At 51.0% G+C, this 17,073-nt stretch overlaps 1 protein-coding gene across 2 annotated transcripts in view; it reads left to right on the top strand.

The window, feature by feature from the left end:
- SLC45A4 (solute carrier family 45 member 4) overlaps positions 1-6,707 on the top strand; it is an 88,414-nt gene extending 81,707 nt beyond the window's left edge. For both annotated transcript variants that reach the window (XM_090040726.1, XM_090040725.1), the window contains one exon: positions 275-6,707. In XM_090040726.1, the coding sequence (XP_089896852.1) occupies positions 275-637 (363 nt within the window). In that variant the 3' untranslated portion in view covers positions 638-6,707. The remainder of the gene's footprint in view (positions 1-274) is intronic.
- Positions 6,708-17,073: the final 10,366 nt, after the last annotated feature.

Raw genomic sequence — 17,073 nt, 5'->3', positions numbered from 1 at the left:
GATGGAAGCATTCCCACTTCTTACTCGGCACTGCCTGGGTAGTGTTGATCCCATTGCCACGTGACCTTCAAGCAAAAGTGACTGACTTTAGTTATTCAGCATGAGGCACCAAAGTTTGCAGTCTTTTGGTCCTTGCACTTGGGTTCCCTGTTCGTTCACCTCCTGTGCAGACAAGACAGGGTTAAGAAATCCTGGGAGGATTATTCATTGCTCTAAGTATTTTGCTGTCACCTTTTTTCTTTCCTAATGGGTCTTCCTTCCTTCCCTTTTTCAGTATATTCACCACAGCCCTGGAAACTCAAAGCGAGGATTTGGCATAGACTGTGCCATTCTGTCATGTCAGGTTTATATCTCCCAAATCCTTGTGGCCTCGGCACTTGGTGGAGTGGTGGATGCTGTTGGCACAGTCCGGGTTATTCCGATGGTGGCATCCGTGGGGTCCTTCCTAGGCTTTTTGACCGCTACCTTCTTGGTGATTTACCCAGACGTCACTGAGGATCCCAAAGAAGAGCAGAAGGGACTGGGCCCTCCAGAGACGACTGACAAAAACGGCGTGAACGCGGAGAAACCAACAGTTATAAAGCTCACGCGGAAAGGGACGGCTTCAACGGAAGTGCAAAGCGAGTCTGTTGTGTAAAGGGGCCACCTCTCATCCATGCACATTCCAAGTGGTTCGAGCGCTTGAGGGAGGACGTTGTTAAGGGAAGAGAGATACGAACCTTCAACGAGTGTTGCTTGAAACGGCAGCAAAAAAAAGGCTATTTCATGGAAAAATGTAGACGAAATTCCATAGTCCTGAAATAGGTTTAAACAGGTAGCAATAGTGCTAATCGCTTTCTCAACAACCTAGAAAATGTCATTTCTGAACACTACTTTTTTTTAATTCAGAACACATACTTTAAATTTCAGCTAACTTCTACAAAGTTGCAGGTGCATCGTTTGTGCATGGTTTTTAAAATTGTTATGACAGGTTCACAGTGTATACACTTAGCAGTTTTAGCAATTTTTAGACTGTAATGGGAAAAAGACAAAACAAACATTACTCTGGCCGTATTCTTTGCAGTTTTTTGCCTAACATTTCAGATCTTGCTAGTGTCGTAAGCGAATGCATAGGCATCTTGATTGGTGGGGAGGTTCCCTCCTCAAACGCAATATCAGTCTACTGTGTTTTAATTTTACTTTGGATTTCATTGTATTTTTGTTGGTGCAATAATTACTTAGTGTTTTTTTTCTTTGTAACTACTGCAGTTTCCAAGAGCTGCTGTGAAATCTTTATTTGACAGGTCTATTCCCAAATCTGCTGTTTGCAAGGAACTGATGGAGGTTGGTGCATGGTTGAAACAGCTGAAAAGGTGGTTGGCACTCGCAGGGAGTGCTGAATTTAAGCATCGTGGGAACACACCGGAACAGTTTTCAGCAGGGAGCTTTTGCGTGCTGGTGGACTCCCTGGGGTTGGGTTTCTCTCTTGGCGTTTTAAAGCTGATCATCTCCTTTTTGATGGAGCTGCTGTGGAGAGGGGAATCTGTTCAGGTCAGCTTCATGGATGGGTATTTGGAGTCCCATTAGTGGGCAAAGAAGTTGTTAATTTATTTGCACTTTTTATGATCCTTTAGCATCCTGGCTGGGAATGACAGTGGCAGAGTTGAAGGCACAGCATCAGTGCAACGAGTTGAACCAGAGACCTGCCTATAATAACTGGGCATAGTCTGGTGATGTGGAAATCTGAGAGACAGCTTTGGGCCTTAACCAGCCCACTGGCATTTACTGCTGTTCTGCCTGTAGATGGGGGTTGTTGTCCCTTAGCCCCTTAGAGCCTCCGAATGTTAATCCTGAAGCATGACCTCTTTTTATTCCCTTCCTTCTGGATTTAGGACACAGCTGCAGTGCAAAGAGATTTTCTGTGAAGAGTGCTACTAGTTTAATTTGAAATGACTATTTGAATAGTTAGCAGTGCCCAGATACTTGGGTTAGACATAACTCAGAGGTGCACCTGCCTTTTTAAAGCTCTTTTAGAAATACAGGCAAGAAACTTCCAGTCCTTATGAGAAATATTTGTGACTCTACTTCCATGTGGAGTAGAAGAGGCTGAAGCTATTTCACATGTTTAAAATGACAAATCAAGCTGCTTGTTGTAATATTTCTGCTGCCTCAGACTCCTTATGACAGTCCTTTTAAAATGCATGTGTGAATCATGCTGCAATATATACCTTCAGAAATTATAGATGCATATAGATATATATTTCAGAATGAAAAGCAGTTTTTTTAGTAAATTACTTGAATTGTCAATGTATTTAAGAGAATATGTATGTTTTGGTATATCTGAAGCTAACATGCAGTCTTGCCAACGTCATTGCTAGGTTACTAATGGCATCTGGGTTCGTTTCTGAGCGGAAGGACTTCAGTCAGTACTCGCGTCAAACTCCCTCAGGAGCGGATAAGCTGTCTTTAGGCTGGTAGACTATCTTAGCACTGAAGCATAGAATTGCACAGGATTTTAAGTGTTTCACAGTTTTTGATTTTTTTCCTTACTTTTCTCGTGACAGCTGTTTTTTTTTAGAATGCTTTTAGTGAATTTTGCTTTCAGGCAAGAAAATAATACTACTGAAACTTTTTTAGGACCTTGAAATCAGTTATGACAAATATATTAACTGAACTGTAGGAGTGAATCATCTCAGTTAAGTTTTAATGCATCCTGGTAGCACTCGCATATAACAAATGCAGTGCTGTGCTTCACCATGGGAGCTGGCTTTCTTGTAAAATATAAACCTAATTAGACATTTTAAAAAGGCTTTAATTTCTTTTTAAATGCTCTTTCTAAAGCTCTGCTTTGTGTTAAGTGGACGCAGTTGAGTAGTTCTTAACTTAGGCATATAAACAAGTTTTACAGTCTCCATTAGTGTTAAAATTGCAGTTTGAAAACATTCATCATATTCTTAATGCCAGTCTTGCCCTTTTTCTCCTTGACAGATGCGTTTCATTGGTTTGAATGTAGTTTTAAATCTGCATTACTTCATGCAACAAACACCCTCTTGAGTCAAAATATTGGGCATTGGCCTAGTTGGCTGATGAGACAGGCTGGGGGAAGAGGGGGTTTAGCTACCTCTTGCTGTACTGCCAGAGCAAACATCACCTCCTCTTGCTTCACGGGGGCTATTCTGGAAAGGTGGGAGAACTCCCATTGCAAATCCACAGGATCCCAGTCCATAGGTCTGGGCAGGTTGAATTTGGTGCTGGCTAAACCTCTTGTTCTTAAGAATTGAACGTTGGAATACTCTCTTACTTTGGGCTTTTAAAGAGTTGGTTTAGCGAGTTGCTGTAGCACATCAATGAGTGCGTTGTTTTGTAGTGGTGGAGTTTTATTCCAGCGCAGCACAGATTTGTAACCAAAGGAGTTCACTCTGTACTTTAGCCAACTTAAGAAAGGTGGCGTCCCATGCCAGTGTCACTTCTGAAAATTTCCTTCTTCGATTTTTACTTTCCTTTTTTTGAAGGAGTATCCCTGTCAGACAGTCACTTCCTTGCTCTAACCCGGACCCCTTATCTGCAAATGCAAAAATGATTTCCATCAGGTTGCACTACTCGCACCCACCAGTGTGGCTGGAGGAACATGCTGAGAGCTGCTTGTAGTCGCTCTGAACACCACTTAGGTTTGCTGATCTGACCACAGAGTCTCTTTTATTCTGTGTACTCCACCATCTAAGATGCACGCTGCAGCAGGCTTAGGCTTTGAGGGTTTAATTCTTCCTCCGCTTCTCCAGACTGCAGCACTTGACTCGGATAAAAGTCTTCATTTCTGAACGCCATTTAGACGCCTCCAAGTCAGGATCAGATTTTTGTACTATTAAAAAGCGTTTCTTGGTACGAGTTACCAGCTTGTTAGGCTGTGCCGTTAGCAGGGTAGTGTGTTCATGTACCCATTTTGGAAATTAAAATTGAATTTGCTCCATTGATATTTTTTTTTTTTACCAGAGTCCCACCAGCGCTGAGCTGTGCTGTATGCTAAGGATGTTTTCAAAAGACGGACGCCGTCTTTTTTCTGCAGAACGTTCCCATCCCTGTAGAGTCGGAGGTGATTCCTTGAGATCTCTTGCTGACACTAGGCTTTTACTAATAATCTGATTTTATCCTAGGCCAGATCAGACAGCTCTGACCGTCACTACGGAAAGACGCGCGTCTTTCTTCGCCAAAGTTGCAAAGTTGTCAGAGGGAAATGACAGTGAATCCAGTAGAAATTGGGACTCTTTGAAACTCCTTGCAGCCTTTGCATCCTCTCATGCTTGTGCTGTTTCGACAAGATGGCACGTTTCCAAGCTAAGAGGACTTGCTGAGAACGAAACGACTTGTAGCCTCCTGATCTGATGCGAGGAATCGAATTTCCTCAATCAGCTGCTCCTGAGTAACCTGCAGGGTGGAAACTCTTCCTTGGGCCTGATGGCTAAAGCAGGCTGCCTGGAGTGCATTTCTTGTGGGGCATGTATTGTTTCAAAGGGCAGGGATGTTAGAGCGGAGGGATTCTCCATCTCGTCTCCTTCAGTTTGAATTGCTGCTGTCCCAGATCACTTAATACTGTGGCAGGGGTAGCAATACTGCCAGGCCTGTAGTTGGAGACCAAATGGTACCAGCTTATTCCTAATGTTAGGTCTTGGTAAACCAATGTCTTGCCCCAAAAGCCTTTGTGGCCAGCAGGACTTTTTTTGTTTTATTCATTACAGTGGGTTTTAGTTCAGGTCCTTAATACAACTTTGCAACTCTCTGGATTAATAGTAATTTCCAAATAGGAGGAGGAAGTCAAATGGTCATACTCCAGATTTGTGCCTGGCTCTGCCCAGAGGAGGGGAATGGGTGGAACAGCACAGCACAGCTGACGATTTCTCTCCTCAAGACTCACTTGGCTGTGAAAAGCATTTGTTCAACATTTCACATCTTACCTCATAGCAGTTTCACGTGGGCAGGGGGTTGGTGGCTTGACGCCAGCGGGTCAACGTCTAGCTCTACCGGGAGTGCAGTTAACTCTTTGTGGTCTACCGGGCAAGAGTTTCACTTGCGTTCTTCCAGCTTCCCCCCATCTTAGTCCAGTGCACAAGCTGAGCTATAAATATTTAGCTTATTTAAATAAAAAACCTTGCATGATACTCTGAGGATATGTAGCAGCTTTTTGCATCTGAAGTATCTTGTGCATGAGCAGTTCTTATTTGCAGCTGTCTTATCACTTGTTTTCTGTTAATAGGCCAAATAAATGCAACAAACACCAAATGCTGCACAGGAATGGTATTTGACTGTGAGAGACACCAAATTGTATTGTTCCCCGATAGTAACTTCTGTGTACAGATGGGCCCGGAGCTGTTCTTCCTTCAACCACAAAACTCAAACGTCCATTGCCTTGAAAGAGGAGCTCCCCAAAGTCTTGTATTTCTCATGTTGCATCCAAAAATCATGCAGAGGCATCTTCTGTTAGCTGCAGTATTAAACTAGATTTTACGTTATGGGATTTTCAGTACAGCCAGCTAAGGAGACCATCCTAGAGCACAATGAAAGGACTGGATTGTCTTTTCATAATGGGTCACTAACTAACACATGGCTTCTATCAGCCAGGGGAAAAAAAAATACCAGTCGATCACTAAGGTGCTCAGTTTTGCCTCCGATATAAATTAAGACAATTCCCCGTAAGACTGTGTGTGTGTTATCCTTATTGATTTCTAGACCAAAACAGCCCTCCACCCCGTCTTGTTTTCACCTTGCCTTTCCAATCTGCAAACTGCTGGCAAGAACGGAGTTGCTGCGACACCCGGGAGCCTGAAAACCTGGGGCATCACACGGCATCCTGGTTAACCCCGAAGCAAAGGAATTGGCAGCAGCAAGCACACGCTTGCGCTGGTGCAACTGTTTGTCCACCAAAAAAAAAAAGCAATTGCAAACTGTCACTGAGCTATGGGTTGTTTTTTTTTCCTCAAAAAACATTCAAGGAAATCCATTACCTGGATTCAATTTGATCAACTCAGGCTCTTTTTACTGTTAAAATCTCCCAGCTGGAGCTTGAAGAATGTAGCCCTGCTACATGGAGCGGTAGCTTTGAATCTGCACCCACCAGCACTAGTTTACATCAGGACTGTAGTTAGTTAAGCCTGCAATTCACTCTGAACAAATCTCTCCTTCTGATGTAACATAGTCACTACAACCTTTTGGTAGCCAAATGACCAGCTTACTTTAAATGCCTCATATTAATAGAAAGCTGCATATAGGCATCTCATAATGAAAAAAAGAAATATTTAGTTCCATTGTGAACTGGCCATATATGACAACTACTTTTTTATCAACTTATTAAGTTGGGGCACTATAATAGCTCTTGCTGAGTTTAGCGATGTTTTATAAGCATGTGTTAAACACATAACAAGTTTTATGAGGAAAAAGGGATACAGAAAAGTAACGTCACAGATGAATGTGTTTGAGTGAGTAGACAGCATAATGTATGTGTTTGGTTTTTTTATTTCTACACTGAGCTTATTTTCTGATTTATGGTAAAGATTTGTTGCATGAGAAACTGTTTTATTGTGTTCTGCACTTTCTGTTCTTTTTGTATAATCTTGATTTTTCTTTTACGCGTAGAAGAAAGAAATCAATTTAGAAATTGGTCTACTTCACATTGCCTTGTGTTCCAAGCCCTTGTTCTAAAGTTCAATATTAATAAACATTTCGGAGTTTGTGTGGCATGTTGCTGTGTTGGTCATGGTGAAAGGGCCAGTATTCTGAAAACATGCGTGTTATCCCGTGCTTATGGCTAGGACAACACATGACTTGCTTGTCTTGGGGATGCGATGTGTCTTAGAACATTAACTCATTCTGCTTCCCCTCTTCGTGCCCCTCAACTGCCCATTGGGAATGAAATAGTCAACCTCTCCAGATTCATGAAGTTCAATCCAATGTTGATAAAACACCGCCTTCGAAGAATTACATAGGAGTGTACACTGCTGACAGTAAGCCATCATGGAGTGGGAGTTTAGAAGAGGCCGTGTCCCAAGCACCAAAAGCAGCCTGCACTTGTGGCAAGCTTAACTGCAGAATGCAGTCTCCACCCTTTCCTGAATGTTTCATAGTTTATAGGGGTGGAAGGGACCTGAGCAGATCATCGTGGCAGGAAAAAGTAATGGGGTCAAATGACCCCAGTAATGTAACGAGCAGCTCTCACCTGCTGAGTCAACAAGAGCTCAACTCCACCCTGTGATTGCTAAAGATGACTCCAGCCTTGCATGAGGACAAACGTCTGGGTTTAGAGCGGTGATTCTCACCCAGGGTGCCACAAGATCCTTCTCAGGGTGTCGTGGGGCACTACATGATATTAGCACTATTGGGTGTGCAAACACCTCCATGTGCTTCACAAGATTAAACCCACAGAATTCAAATAGGAGCCCATCGCGTTGAGACATTTCTAAGACCAGTGGGTCCTTGGCAGCTGCAGAATTGCTCTAGCACTTTTCCGTACTCAAAGTGAGTGAAAGCAAAGAGCTGCCATCTTCCGAGGGGGACCTTGAGCCTAAAAAGTTTAAGAACCGCTGGCTTCAACCCTTCCAGCTACTCGAGATGAGCTTTTGTAATCCACAGTAGAAGAAAAATCCTAGGAGGGACCTTGTAACTTAGACCTAGAGCTTATGGGCTTTAGGCTCTAGAAACAGCCTCTGAGGGGTGCCTAAAGTGATAGTTGTGACAGCCAATTTGTTACAACGGCAGTACCCTGTGCTCCAGCCTCCATCGTCACTGCCATTTCTCACCTACTTGGGTTTTGCTCATGCGTGGTTCTCAGCATGGTGGAATGCCAGAGGTGCTTGACTCAGGACTTAGTTGTCATAAATACCTGTGGAAAACCACTCAACTATAAAACTTTCCTCTTACGTTTGTCTGGAGGAAATTGAGACTAGCTGGGTCTTAAAACCCACTTCTAGGTTGCCCTGTGCCTACAGAAGCCATTTCAAGTTGACTAACCATTTGGGTTTTATTGGAAAGATGGCACAGCTGAAGTCCGAGGCACTTCATAGTTTCACAGTTGGTCGGGTCAGAAGGGACCTGAGCAGATCATGGAGTCCGACCCCCTGCCATGGCAGGAAAGAGTACTGGGGAAGTACTGCCTACCCACCTTAAATACAGTGGCAAATCCAAGGTGGTAGCAGCCTCCATAATACACACTTAGGCTACATACAGGCATTACACATTGCTATCAGGAGAATCACAGCTTTCCTGGTAGACCCACAAGTGTACAAGAATTCACACCGTTTCTCACAGAACAAAAATGGGGGTTCTAGGAGAAAAATAACCCATCCCTAACCAAGTGTAGTTTGATCCTGGGAGACTATCTCCCAGGAGAATAAGCACCTGTATACTTCCCCACTGCTTAATTGGGGACCAGAAGGAATGGAGAACTTGGGGAAATGCTCCCTAACGCCTTCCTGGGACCAGGTTCAGCCTGGTCTGGTAAAGGTTGGGGGAGCAGCTTCTCCCAGTCCAGGAGGAGCTGAACAGCAGGGAAAGGCTCCCATGCCTTCTCCAGATTGAGGTCACCCAGGTATTGTCCAAATGTCTTAGGCCATTCATCCAGTTTTGGGAAAGATGTTAAACCACTGAAGTTAGGTAATATGTTAAAAAAATGCAATTCTACTTTGGAAGGCTTTGTCTGATGCATCCATGTTGGGTTAGAGCCCCACCTTGGGTTTGCATATTTGCATCATCAGGTTTTCTCCTGTTAATCTCTATCCCTGCTTACCTGATTTATTCTGCAACTTCTTCCTCCTTTGAGACAAGTTGAGAACAGATATAAGCAGGTGCAGTTCTCTGGAAGTTGGTGCTGTCAATGCTACACAATGCTAACCCAGATCACGATTAGTCTTGCTAGAGGTCAGATCCGTCTCTGCCTCATCCCTCTTTAATCTGTCTCCTCAGGTTAGGTTAGAATTTCATAGACATTAGGGCCCCGAAATTATCCTACCGCTAAAGCCTTTGCTGTTCAGTTGCCAGTAAACTATTTTCCTCCTTGTGAGAATTGGCTTTCACTAGGCCTGAAGTGTTGGCCTTCTAAACATTTATAAAAACCCAACAGATCTGGCCTTAGGCTTGCTGTGGAGAGTTTGGCCAAGTTGTAAGCAAAAGAAAAATCTTTACCTGGCTAGACTAAGCCCCTGCCAATCTCTATGCCAGAAATTAGCTAGTATAAATACCTGTAAACCCCTCTTTTTAATCCTCCTTTAGGCTCGCAAGCATTAGACACCTGGGTGTGGTGCTGCAGCCTGCACATGAGGGGTTGTGTCTGCTGTTTGCAGCTGGCACTTGTTCCAGGGTAGAAGTCCAATTGCTCGGGAACACAGCAGTCTGCTGTGCTTGGCTTGGGAAATGCCTACACGCACTAGTTCAGCCCCATGTTTCGTGGCAGAAGGGGAACCTGTTCCCATCTCATAAGATTTTACTTTATCTGGGCTGAGCCCAGCATGCTTAAACTTGAACAGGGGTGGGCGATAAGTACAGCTAGTCAAAAAAGCCCATGGCTGAATCGATTCGGTCTTTGCAGGTTAGTCTAAGCTGCAGAGATTAAACCAAGAAGTGAGTGAGCAGACATTCACTTTTGATTCAGGAGATGCAGCCACACGCCTGCAGTGGCTCAGACTGGAAGCCGGGGAGGTGCTAGAGCATGTCTGCCAGCCACTGCCAAGGGGAAAGGACTGAAGTGCCAAGGCTTTCCCCTGCCTCCCTGCTCTAGTGGAAGGGGCACGGCCAGGCCTCAGCCCAGGTGGGGGTTTAAATCCCCTCCCTGGCTCACATAGGAGCCCCAGCCAAGGTCTGCCTGGGTGGGGAGGGGCAATACCTGCCAGGTCTCTGTCCCCACCCCTACTCAAGGTGGGGGGGAGAGTAGCTGCTGCCAGGCTGAGGAAGGGGTGGATGGGGGGGAAAATAAAGGTAGTGGCATTGACTTCATAAAAGCTTAAACAAGAATAGTCTTTTCTCTGAAGCGAGCGTGTATTGAACACAACACTTTGCAGCCTCAAATACACAACAAAGAACAACCAAAAATCTTGGCCTACGCTACGATACAGCCCAGTAAAACACAGTGCGAGCTCACACAGCTTAGACTAACTTAAAAGGGAAATGGGATGCAGTAAACCAAAAAGACAAGAGGAGAGGCCTTGTATAATTCTCACGTAATCCTGAGGGCAGCGTGTCTCCTTTCAGCCAGGTATTCAGAAAGCCCTTCTTGGGGAACCAGCGGGTGGTCTTCGGTGTGGGAGTGGAGATCCCACAGGCCTCATCTCTACCTGGGTTTTTACAGACGTGCTTGCACCCTCTTGTCCCCCTTGGGTGCCTCGACAGTACACTTGTCACCTCTGGCAGGACTCTCGCGCATTCAGTGTCTTAGGGGTTCCCGTCTCCCGCCTTGCACAGGTTCTGCCTTATAACGTAAGCGTGGTTCTCCGACGATCGGGCCAGGTCTTTGCCAGCACTGCCGCCCTCTCCATCTGGTCCTGCAAGGCTTGGCCCTCTGCTCACAGGTGGCAGGGGGCCAGTGCATGCAGCCCTGGTTCCCCAGCCTTTTTCTTCCTCCCCCACGGTCTGGGGGACCTGTGGGGAATTATGCCCCCTCCCCTTACCAACTGCTTGCCTCAGGCTCTGCCAGAGGTGGGGGGGTGGAGTTCGCTGTTCTCCTGCCGGCCCCCAGTCCCTCTCAGGCTGTTCCCCGCCTGAGCCCCCGCCACCCCAAGCCCCTGCTCCAGGGTCGCGTGGGGCATAGCCTGACAGGGGCTGCCCCCCCCGACAGACCCAGCTGCAGTCCCCAGCCAGGTTTCCCACCCCCTCGTCAGCCAGCCCTCATTGCTCCAGCTAGAGAGCAGAGGGGCATGGCCTGCAAAGCATCCTGGGATACTGGGGGACACTGCCTCAACTTGGCCCAGGAAGGGATCTGGGACAGAAGTTTCATAAACCAGTTTGACCTAAACCAGTTAAGTGTGAGACTACATTCAGCCAGGTTTATCTTAAACCAGTTTTGGTGATTTTGAAACTGGGTCCCGTGCACTGAACATCTGTTCTGTTACAGGTGTAAACCAATTTTGGATCACTTAAACTGGTTGATGTGTAACATGTCCCTAGCCTCAAGGACAGCCGAGAAACTGAATTATCTGAGTCAGGACAACAGGAACAAGGGAAAACCAAGCACAGTGTGCATTTAGTAGCCATTGCAGGAAGGAAAAATTGCAAGACTGACTTGTTTCACCAGGTACTTCTTTTAGGTGTTTCCGGGTCCCGGGTTGCATGGGCCACCCTGCGTCTCAGCCCAGCTGCAGCCAGCCCAAAGCACCCGTGCCGTTGTGTCACTACCGTGTGGCTTCTGCCGTCAGGGCAGACAGGTGCAGCCGGTTACTAAGATGCTCGTTTTTGCCTCTGATTAATTTAAGATGATTCTTAATGAGAATGTGCCCATGGGATGAGGCCCTCAGCTGGCGTAAAACGTTATGCCTCTGTTTACCTCTGGCCCATAACGGCACGTATTCTGAGGAGGGACCTTGTGGTGCCAGGGCGCGCTAACAAACTCCGGCTTTGCCTGCTCCCCATTGAGCCGGTCTTCTCCGGCCACATCGCAGCCATCCCACTGAGCACAGCCTCCCTGGTCTGCCTTTGTGCTGAAGCGTCAAAATTGGATGAACCGTGTCCTCGGAGGAAAAGAAGGGGCTGAGCTGGGGAGACGCGGCTTCATGGCATTTGTTTTGCGTGGGAGACACGAGGCAGCTCAGCTGGGGGAAGGGGAGCTTGGCCGACTCCTCTGCGTCCGAGCAGACCGCGAGCACAGCCCGACGTGGAACAACCTGATCGACAAGAACCACGAGCCACGGTGTTCCCTTGCTGTATCGGGCCTGCTGCGGCGGGAAGAGAAAAATGCCCGTTGTATAGCTCGGGAGAAACGACTAGCCACCTGGCTCACTGACCTGTCAGGCTCCACCCCACGTGCTGCGTGCTGTGATCTCCCCGCAGAGCAGTGCCCCCGTGAACCAGCCCCACTGCCCTGGAGCTCACTGTCGCTGTGCAGAAGAACTGCGATCACGGCCTGATCTTGAGCGCCGTGACGTGGGCCGAGGGGAAGGAGGGGGCTTTGGCATCGATGGGAAAGCACCGCTGACGTTGCGAAGGGACGCCGCTCACCGAAGCCATTGTCTGCGCTCAGTGCACGTGCCCCTCCGCCCACCCCGCAGAATAAAGCTTCCCAGGCCGAGCGCTAGGCAGGCAGCGCCGCCAGTGCCAAGCTTGCAGCCCTTTCCCTTTGTGCAGCCGGTGCAGCTACTGCTCCCTCCAGCCCCAAGCGACTGAGCGCTCCTTGTTTCCTGCGCCTGCCGGCCTCATTTTCCACCTCATCGCGCCCCCCGCAAAGCCGATGGAAATGCGCCGTTCACAGTTCTCCAGCCAGGGGAACCTAAACCAGGCCTGGCGATCCGCTGTGCCGGGAAGCGATGGTACAACTTTGTCCTGGTAGCAAGCACAAGGAGCTCTTATAATCCAACAGCTTGAGCCTATGTGCAGGGCTAAGTCGGTGGCTCTCAGCCCCCTGGTTAGACTTGAGGCCGCCCCTTGTTAGACTCCAGCCCCCCTCAGAAAATGCCAGCTCTGAGCTTCTGCTCATTTTCTATGAAAAAATACCAGAGCAATTTTTTTCCCTTGCAAAGGACTCGGCGAGACCAGAGCAGGGCAGCCTGGTCGCGATGCTGTGAATTCCTACTTGAAACCTCTGGCAGCGGTTTGCACCCCTCGCCACGCTACTGTCGAGCAATGCTCCACAGCGGCCTGACAAGGATCTTGCAGGCCCCGGCGGGGAGTCCACGATGCTGCTCAGCCGCTGCCTGGCCCCATGCGTCCCGCCGCTGCGTAGCTGGTACCTGAGCGCCGGCTCAGCCCTGAGCAGCGTCCCCCCGCCCGTCGGGGGCATGCTGCGGGCTCGGGGGGCAGCCACGCCAGACTTGCAGGCCGTAGTTAGGGCCCTTCCCTGGGAGGGGGCACTCAGGTGGGACTCCCTTCTCTGGCTGATGAGGAGAGAGGGCATGAACCCAGGTCTGGCCGAGCCCTCTGGGAGCTGCTCTACCTCGTCTTAAGGACTTGTTCTTCGGCCTGCCGAGGAACAGCGCGATCAAGGCACTCACGGGGCGGCGAGCTCCCTGCGAGGACGTTACTTCTCATTCTGCTTCGAGCAGTTGTGGACGGGCATGGGCCGCTACGGCTGGCGCTTAAGGAATAAACCCGTCACTTCGACGTGGCGGCGGGGTCGGAGGAGGCCAGCGCACGCGGAGCTGAATGCAGCAGCAGAGCGGGAGGCTTCAGCGAGGGCATTTTTTCCTGAGCCATCCCAAGCAGAGGCCTGTCCTGGAAACTTGAACACAGTGGAACCACTGCCTGGGGACACTGGGACATTAGAGTAAAGTTTTTCCTGAGACTTGATCCAAACCTGCGTCGTTGCAATTTAAAACCGCTGGCGCATGGCCTGCTCCCTGGGGGAAGGGGGAACAGCTCCTTCTCTCTTGCTTTTACGGCAGCCTTCAAGTATTTGAAAGTTACTCTCTGTTTCCCTTGAATCTTGTTCTTTCCAAGCTAAACATACCCGGCGCCTTCAACTTCTCCTGCTGGGACCAGGCCGCCCCCTTCCCGGGGAAGGCATTTCCTACCCCCATGCAAACGCTTGTGGCATTTCCCTGGGGGCAGGGACCTGCCTGGTACCTTCTGCTCACCCTCCCCGGCTGTAGTGCCCCTTCTCCCCCACCACCAGCACCTGCCTCTCGCTTTCCCTCATCCTCAGCAGCCGAGTCCCCCCCTGCCAAGCCCAGCGCCCGCACCGACTGCCCCACGCCTGTGACCGGCCCCTCCCGGTCTGTGCTGCACTTGTCCCAGCAGCATCCCCGTGACGTGGGGTGGGCCACTGACCCCACGTCGCCACGGATGACCTGGCTTTGCCCAGATGGGCAGCGCAGGGAGACGCGTGCAGGCACTAGGCCCACGGCCGAGGCAGGGGGTGCGTCTCACTCGCACAGAGCCACAACCACGCCAAGCGGCAACGCAGGCCACGGGCTGGAGGTGCCATGGGGAGGGTCACCACCTCCTGGCTGGGGTTCAGGGTTAACTGTTGCCCTTGGCTGCTTGTTTAACCCCCGCCCGCTCAATGCAGGGACTTACTCCTGCAGCGATGGCCACTGAAACGGGAAGGCGGAGGGGCGGCCACACCCTTGCACCCCCACCCACTGTGCCCCAGGCTCCGTGCGTGTGGCAGGTCCATCGGGGGAGGACACGGGTGGCCCCGCGCAGCGGTCTCCGTAGCAGAGCCCTCGGTGCCGTAAAGCTGGGGTGTGAGCCGAGGCCGGGCTGGGAGCACAGGGCCATTGCAGCACCAGCACTCGCTGCAAACGGGGGAGGACCCGCAGCAGGTCCCCCGCTGACGCGCTCGGTGGGCTCCCACCACAGCCGTTTGCTTGGCTGCAGGAGACGGTGCAGCCGTGCGGCTCTCGGCGAGGGCCCGTTCTCTTGCTGCCTTCCCTCCCGGGGAAGGAGGCATGAGGGCACAGCTGAGCACGAACGTGCCTGCCCTGCTGGGAAAGCGGGCCGGCCACCCCACTGCCCCACGTAGAGATGGAGGCGCAGGGGCTGACGCTGGGGGGCTGCGGGGAGGTCGGGGGGTCACAAGCAAGGCTGCAGGGAGAGGAGGACCTCTGATGAAGGCAGCGCAAGGGCCCAGCCCTGGGGCTTGGTGACGCGGCCAGGAAGAGGCAGTGCCCGGGGGCCCAGGAGGAAGACTGGCCCCCGAATCAAGCTGGCGGCAGTCCCTGAAATGCCCTCCCCAGGAGGGCGCCGCTGAGCTCGCAGCTCCGAGGGAACCGCAGCTCACGCGGGCCCAGAGGAAACGGCAGGTCGAGTGGCACCTTCGGGCCGTCAGGGACATGCGGGGGGCCAGGGTGGGGGCAGAGCGGACGCGTTTTGGGGAGATTGTTTCGGAAGGAAAGCCCCCACGAAGTCAGAAGCAAGAGGAGGCGGGGGTGGGGGCCACGCTCTGCCCAGGCGGGAAAGCCGTTTGCTCCGAAAAACATTTTCTGTTGTGCCGCCCTGCAGCCGCATGAGCAGAGACATAATCCAGGTGGCTTTCCCTTGGCCGTGAAGGGCACTTAAAGCCAGTGGCCCAGCCTCAGGGCCCACTGGCAGCGCTCGCGCTGGCTCCCACGCTGCCTTTGCAGGGGTGGGAGGCGGTACGGCCAGCAGACGTGCTGGGCTCGCCGGTTAAAGGAAAAGGAGCTGCTGCAGGCAGGGGCAAGAGCTGCCCGATTCCTTGGTGGTTTTCCAGCAAGGCCCAGGAGCTTCTAAGACCTGCTTGGCTTGTTCCTGGGCTGAGCCCCTCCAGTCCTGGGACGCTGCAGTCCCTCAAGAGCTACACGAGCATCCTTTTGTGCAGCACACGTCCCCGTAACGGCAGGGTTCCCGTGAGCGCCGTCATCCTCTGGCCGCATCCCCAGCCAGGGACAGCTTCTGCTGGCTCCTACCACTTTCCTGCATTGAATCCTCCGAAAAAGTGATGGTGAAGGGGACGCATTGGCTCACGGAGAACGGCTGCCTGCCCCCAAGCAGCGATCTAGGCCCCCAGGCCCTGGAGCCCGCTGCACGCGGAGGGCTGCTCTGTCACACCTGCTTGGGTGGGCACAAAGGCCCGACGCGTTCTGCCACGGGCCCACGTGCTAAGAAGAGAAGTGGGGGCAAATCTGGTCCCAGCTGTTCCCCCGAAGGGCTCGAACCCGTGTGACCACGTCCCCCCGTGGAGCCGGTGCTGAGCGCTCTGCCTTGCAAGAGGAGCCGAGCTTTCCCTCGCCACTAACCCAGCAGCACCCTCTGCTGCCAGCCCGAGGAAAGGCGCTTTCAAGGACACCGAAAAGACGGGAGCACAATGAAGCAGGGAGGTTGTTTTCTCCGTCTGGTGCCATCTCCTGATGCGATGCGGGCCGAGCGGCCACAGGCCTTTCTAGGGCTCGCACGTCTGCACACGGGCCAGAACCGCTCGAGACAGGGACGCCCAACGAGAGCAAATCAAGGCCGTTCCCAGCACGTTGTGCTCCTGCAGCAGGGACCGCCTGTGCCGCAGCCGGGGCCTACTGGTGGTGCCTGGAAGGGGATGGCCAGAGCGAGGAGCACGAGCTGCTGCAGTCTGGACTGAGGGCCTGGAGCTCTGCTGGGTTTCACCTGTCTCAGCCCTGAGCACACCCTGCAGCCTGTGCCTACAGCCGTGCGAGTCCCAGACGGGCGCCAGCTGCCATCTCGTGCTCTGGGCACTTGGGAAGGGAAGAAGCACGTTTTCGGTCACTGCAGAAACACAGGTGCCAGCAGCGCTGCCTCCTTGGAGCAAGGCTCAGGGCCACAGAAACCGACTGTACAGTGAGGTGCAGTCTCATAAAGCGAGCAAAGCAGTTAGGCCAGGCAAGGGGATTTTCTGGAGCCTTCCAGGTCAGGTTTCCTTCCCGTCTGCTCTAGAGCTTTTAATGCATTTATCATCTTGTAGGCTGCACGGGGTCACGTCAGACCATGCTTCAGGCCTTCTGTGGTCACCTCCAGGGCTCAGGAAGGAGTGTTTGACTGCATTTCTCGATTTCAAAGGGTTTGGGTTTTTCCTCTTACCTGTGCTTCTTCCTGAGGCATGGAAGTAAGATGGGCACTCTGACTGGTACTGCACACTTCTCTGATATGGGGTGGGAGGATCCTGTTCACAGCTCGGGCTTAAGACATTTGTGAGAGCTAGGTATCCAGGCTGTAGGCATATTGGTTTAGAGGCAAAAGGAATCAGGACACGTGGTAGAGGCGATAGCTTTTATTAGACCAACTCAATGTTTGCAAATCAATTTTTTTTGCAAACGTCTAGTTGATGTAATAAAAGATAGCACCTGTACCACGAGTCCTGCCTCCTTGCGAGAGCTAGGGATTTCAGCCCACGGCAGTGGCAAGGGTCATGTGTGGGGGGTGGAGGAAGAGGCGCTCTCTGCGTACGGGACACGGTCCCCTTCTTAGGATCACCCGAGTCAGTTTTCCCTGACAGCAGAG

This window comes from Crocodylus siamensis, chromosome 3 (genome assembly GCF_052110815.1).
Source record: "Crocodylus siamensis isolate JL-2025a chromosome 3, ASM5211081v1, whole genome shotgun sequence".
Classification (NCBI taxonomy): domain Eukaryota; kingdom Metazoa; phylum Chordata; order Crocodylia; family Crocodylidae; genus Crocodylus; species Crocodylus siamensis.
This window is presented reverse-complemented; position numbering and strand designations above follow the sequence as displayed.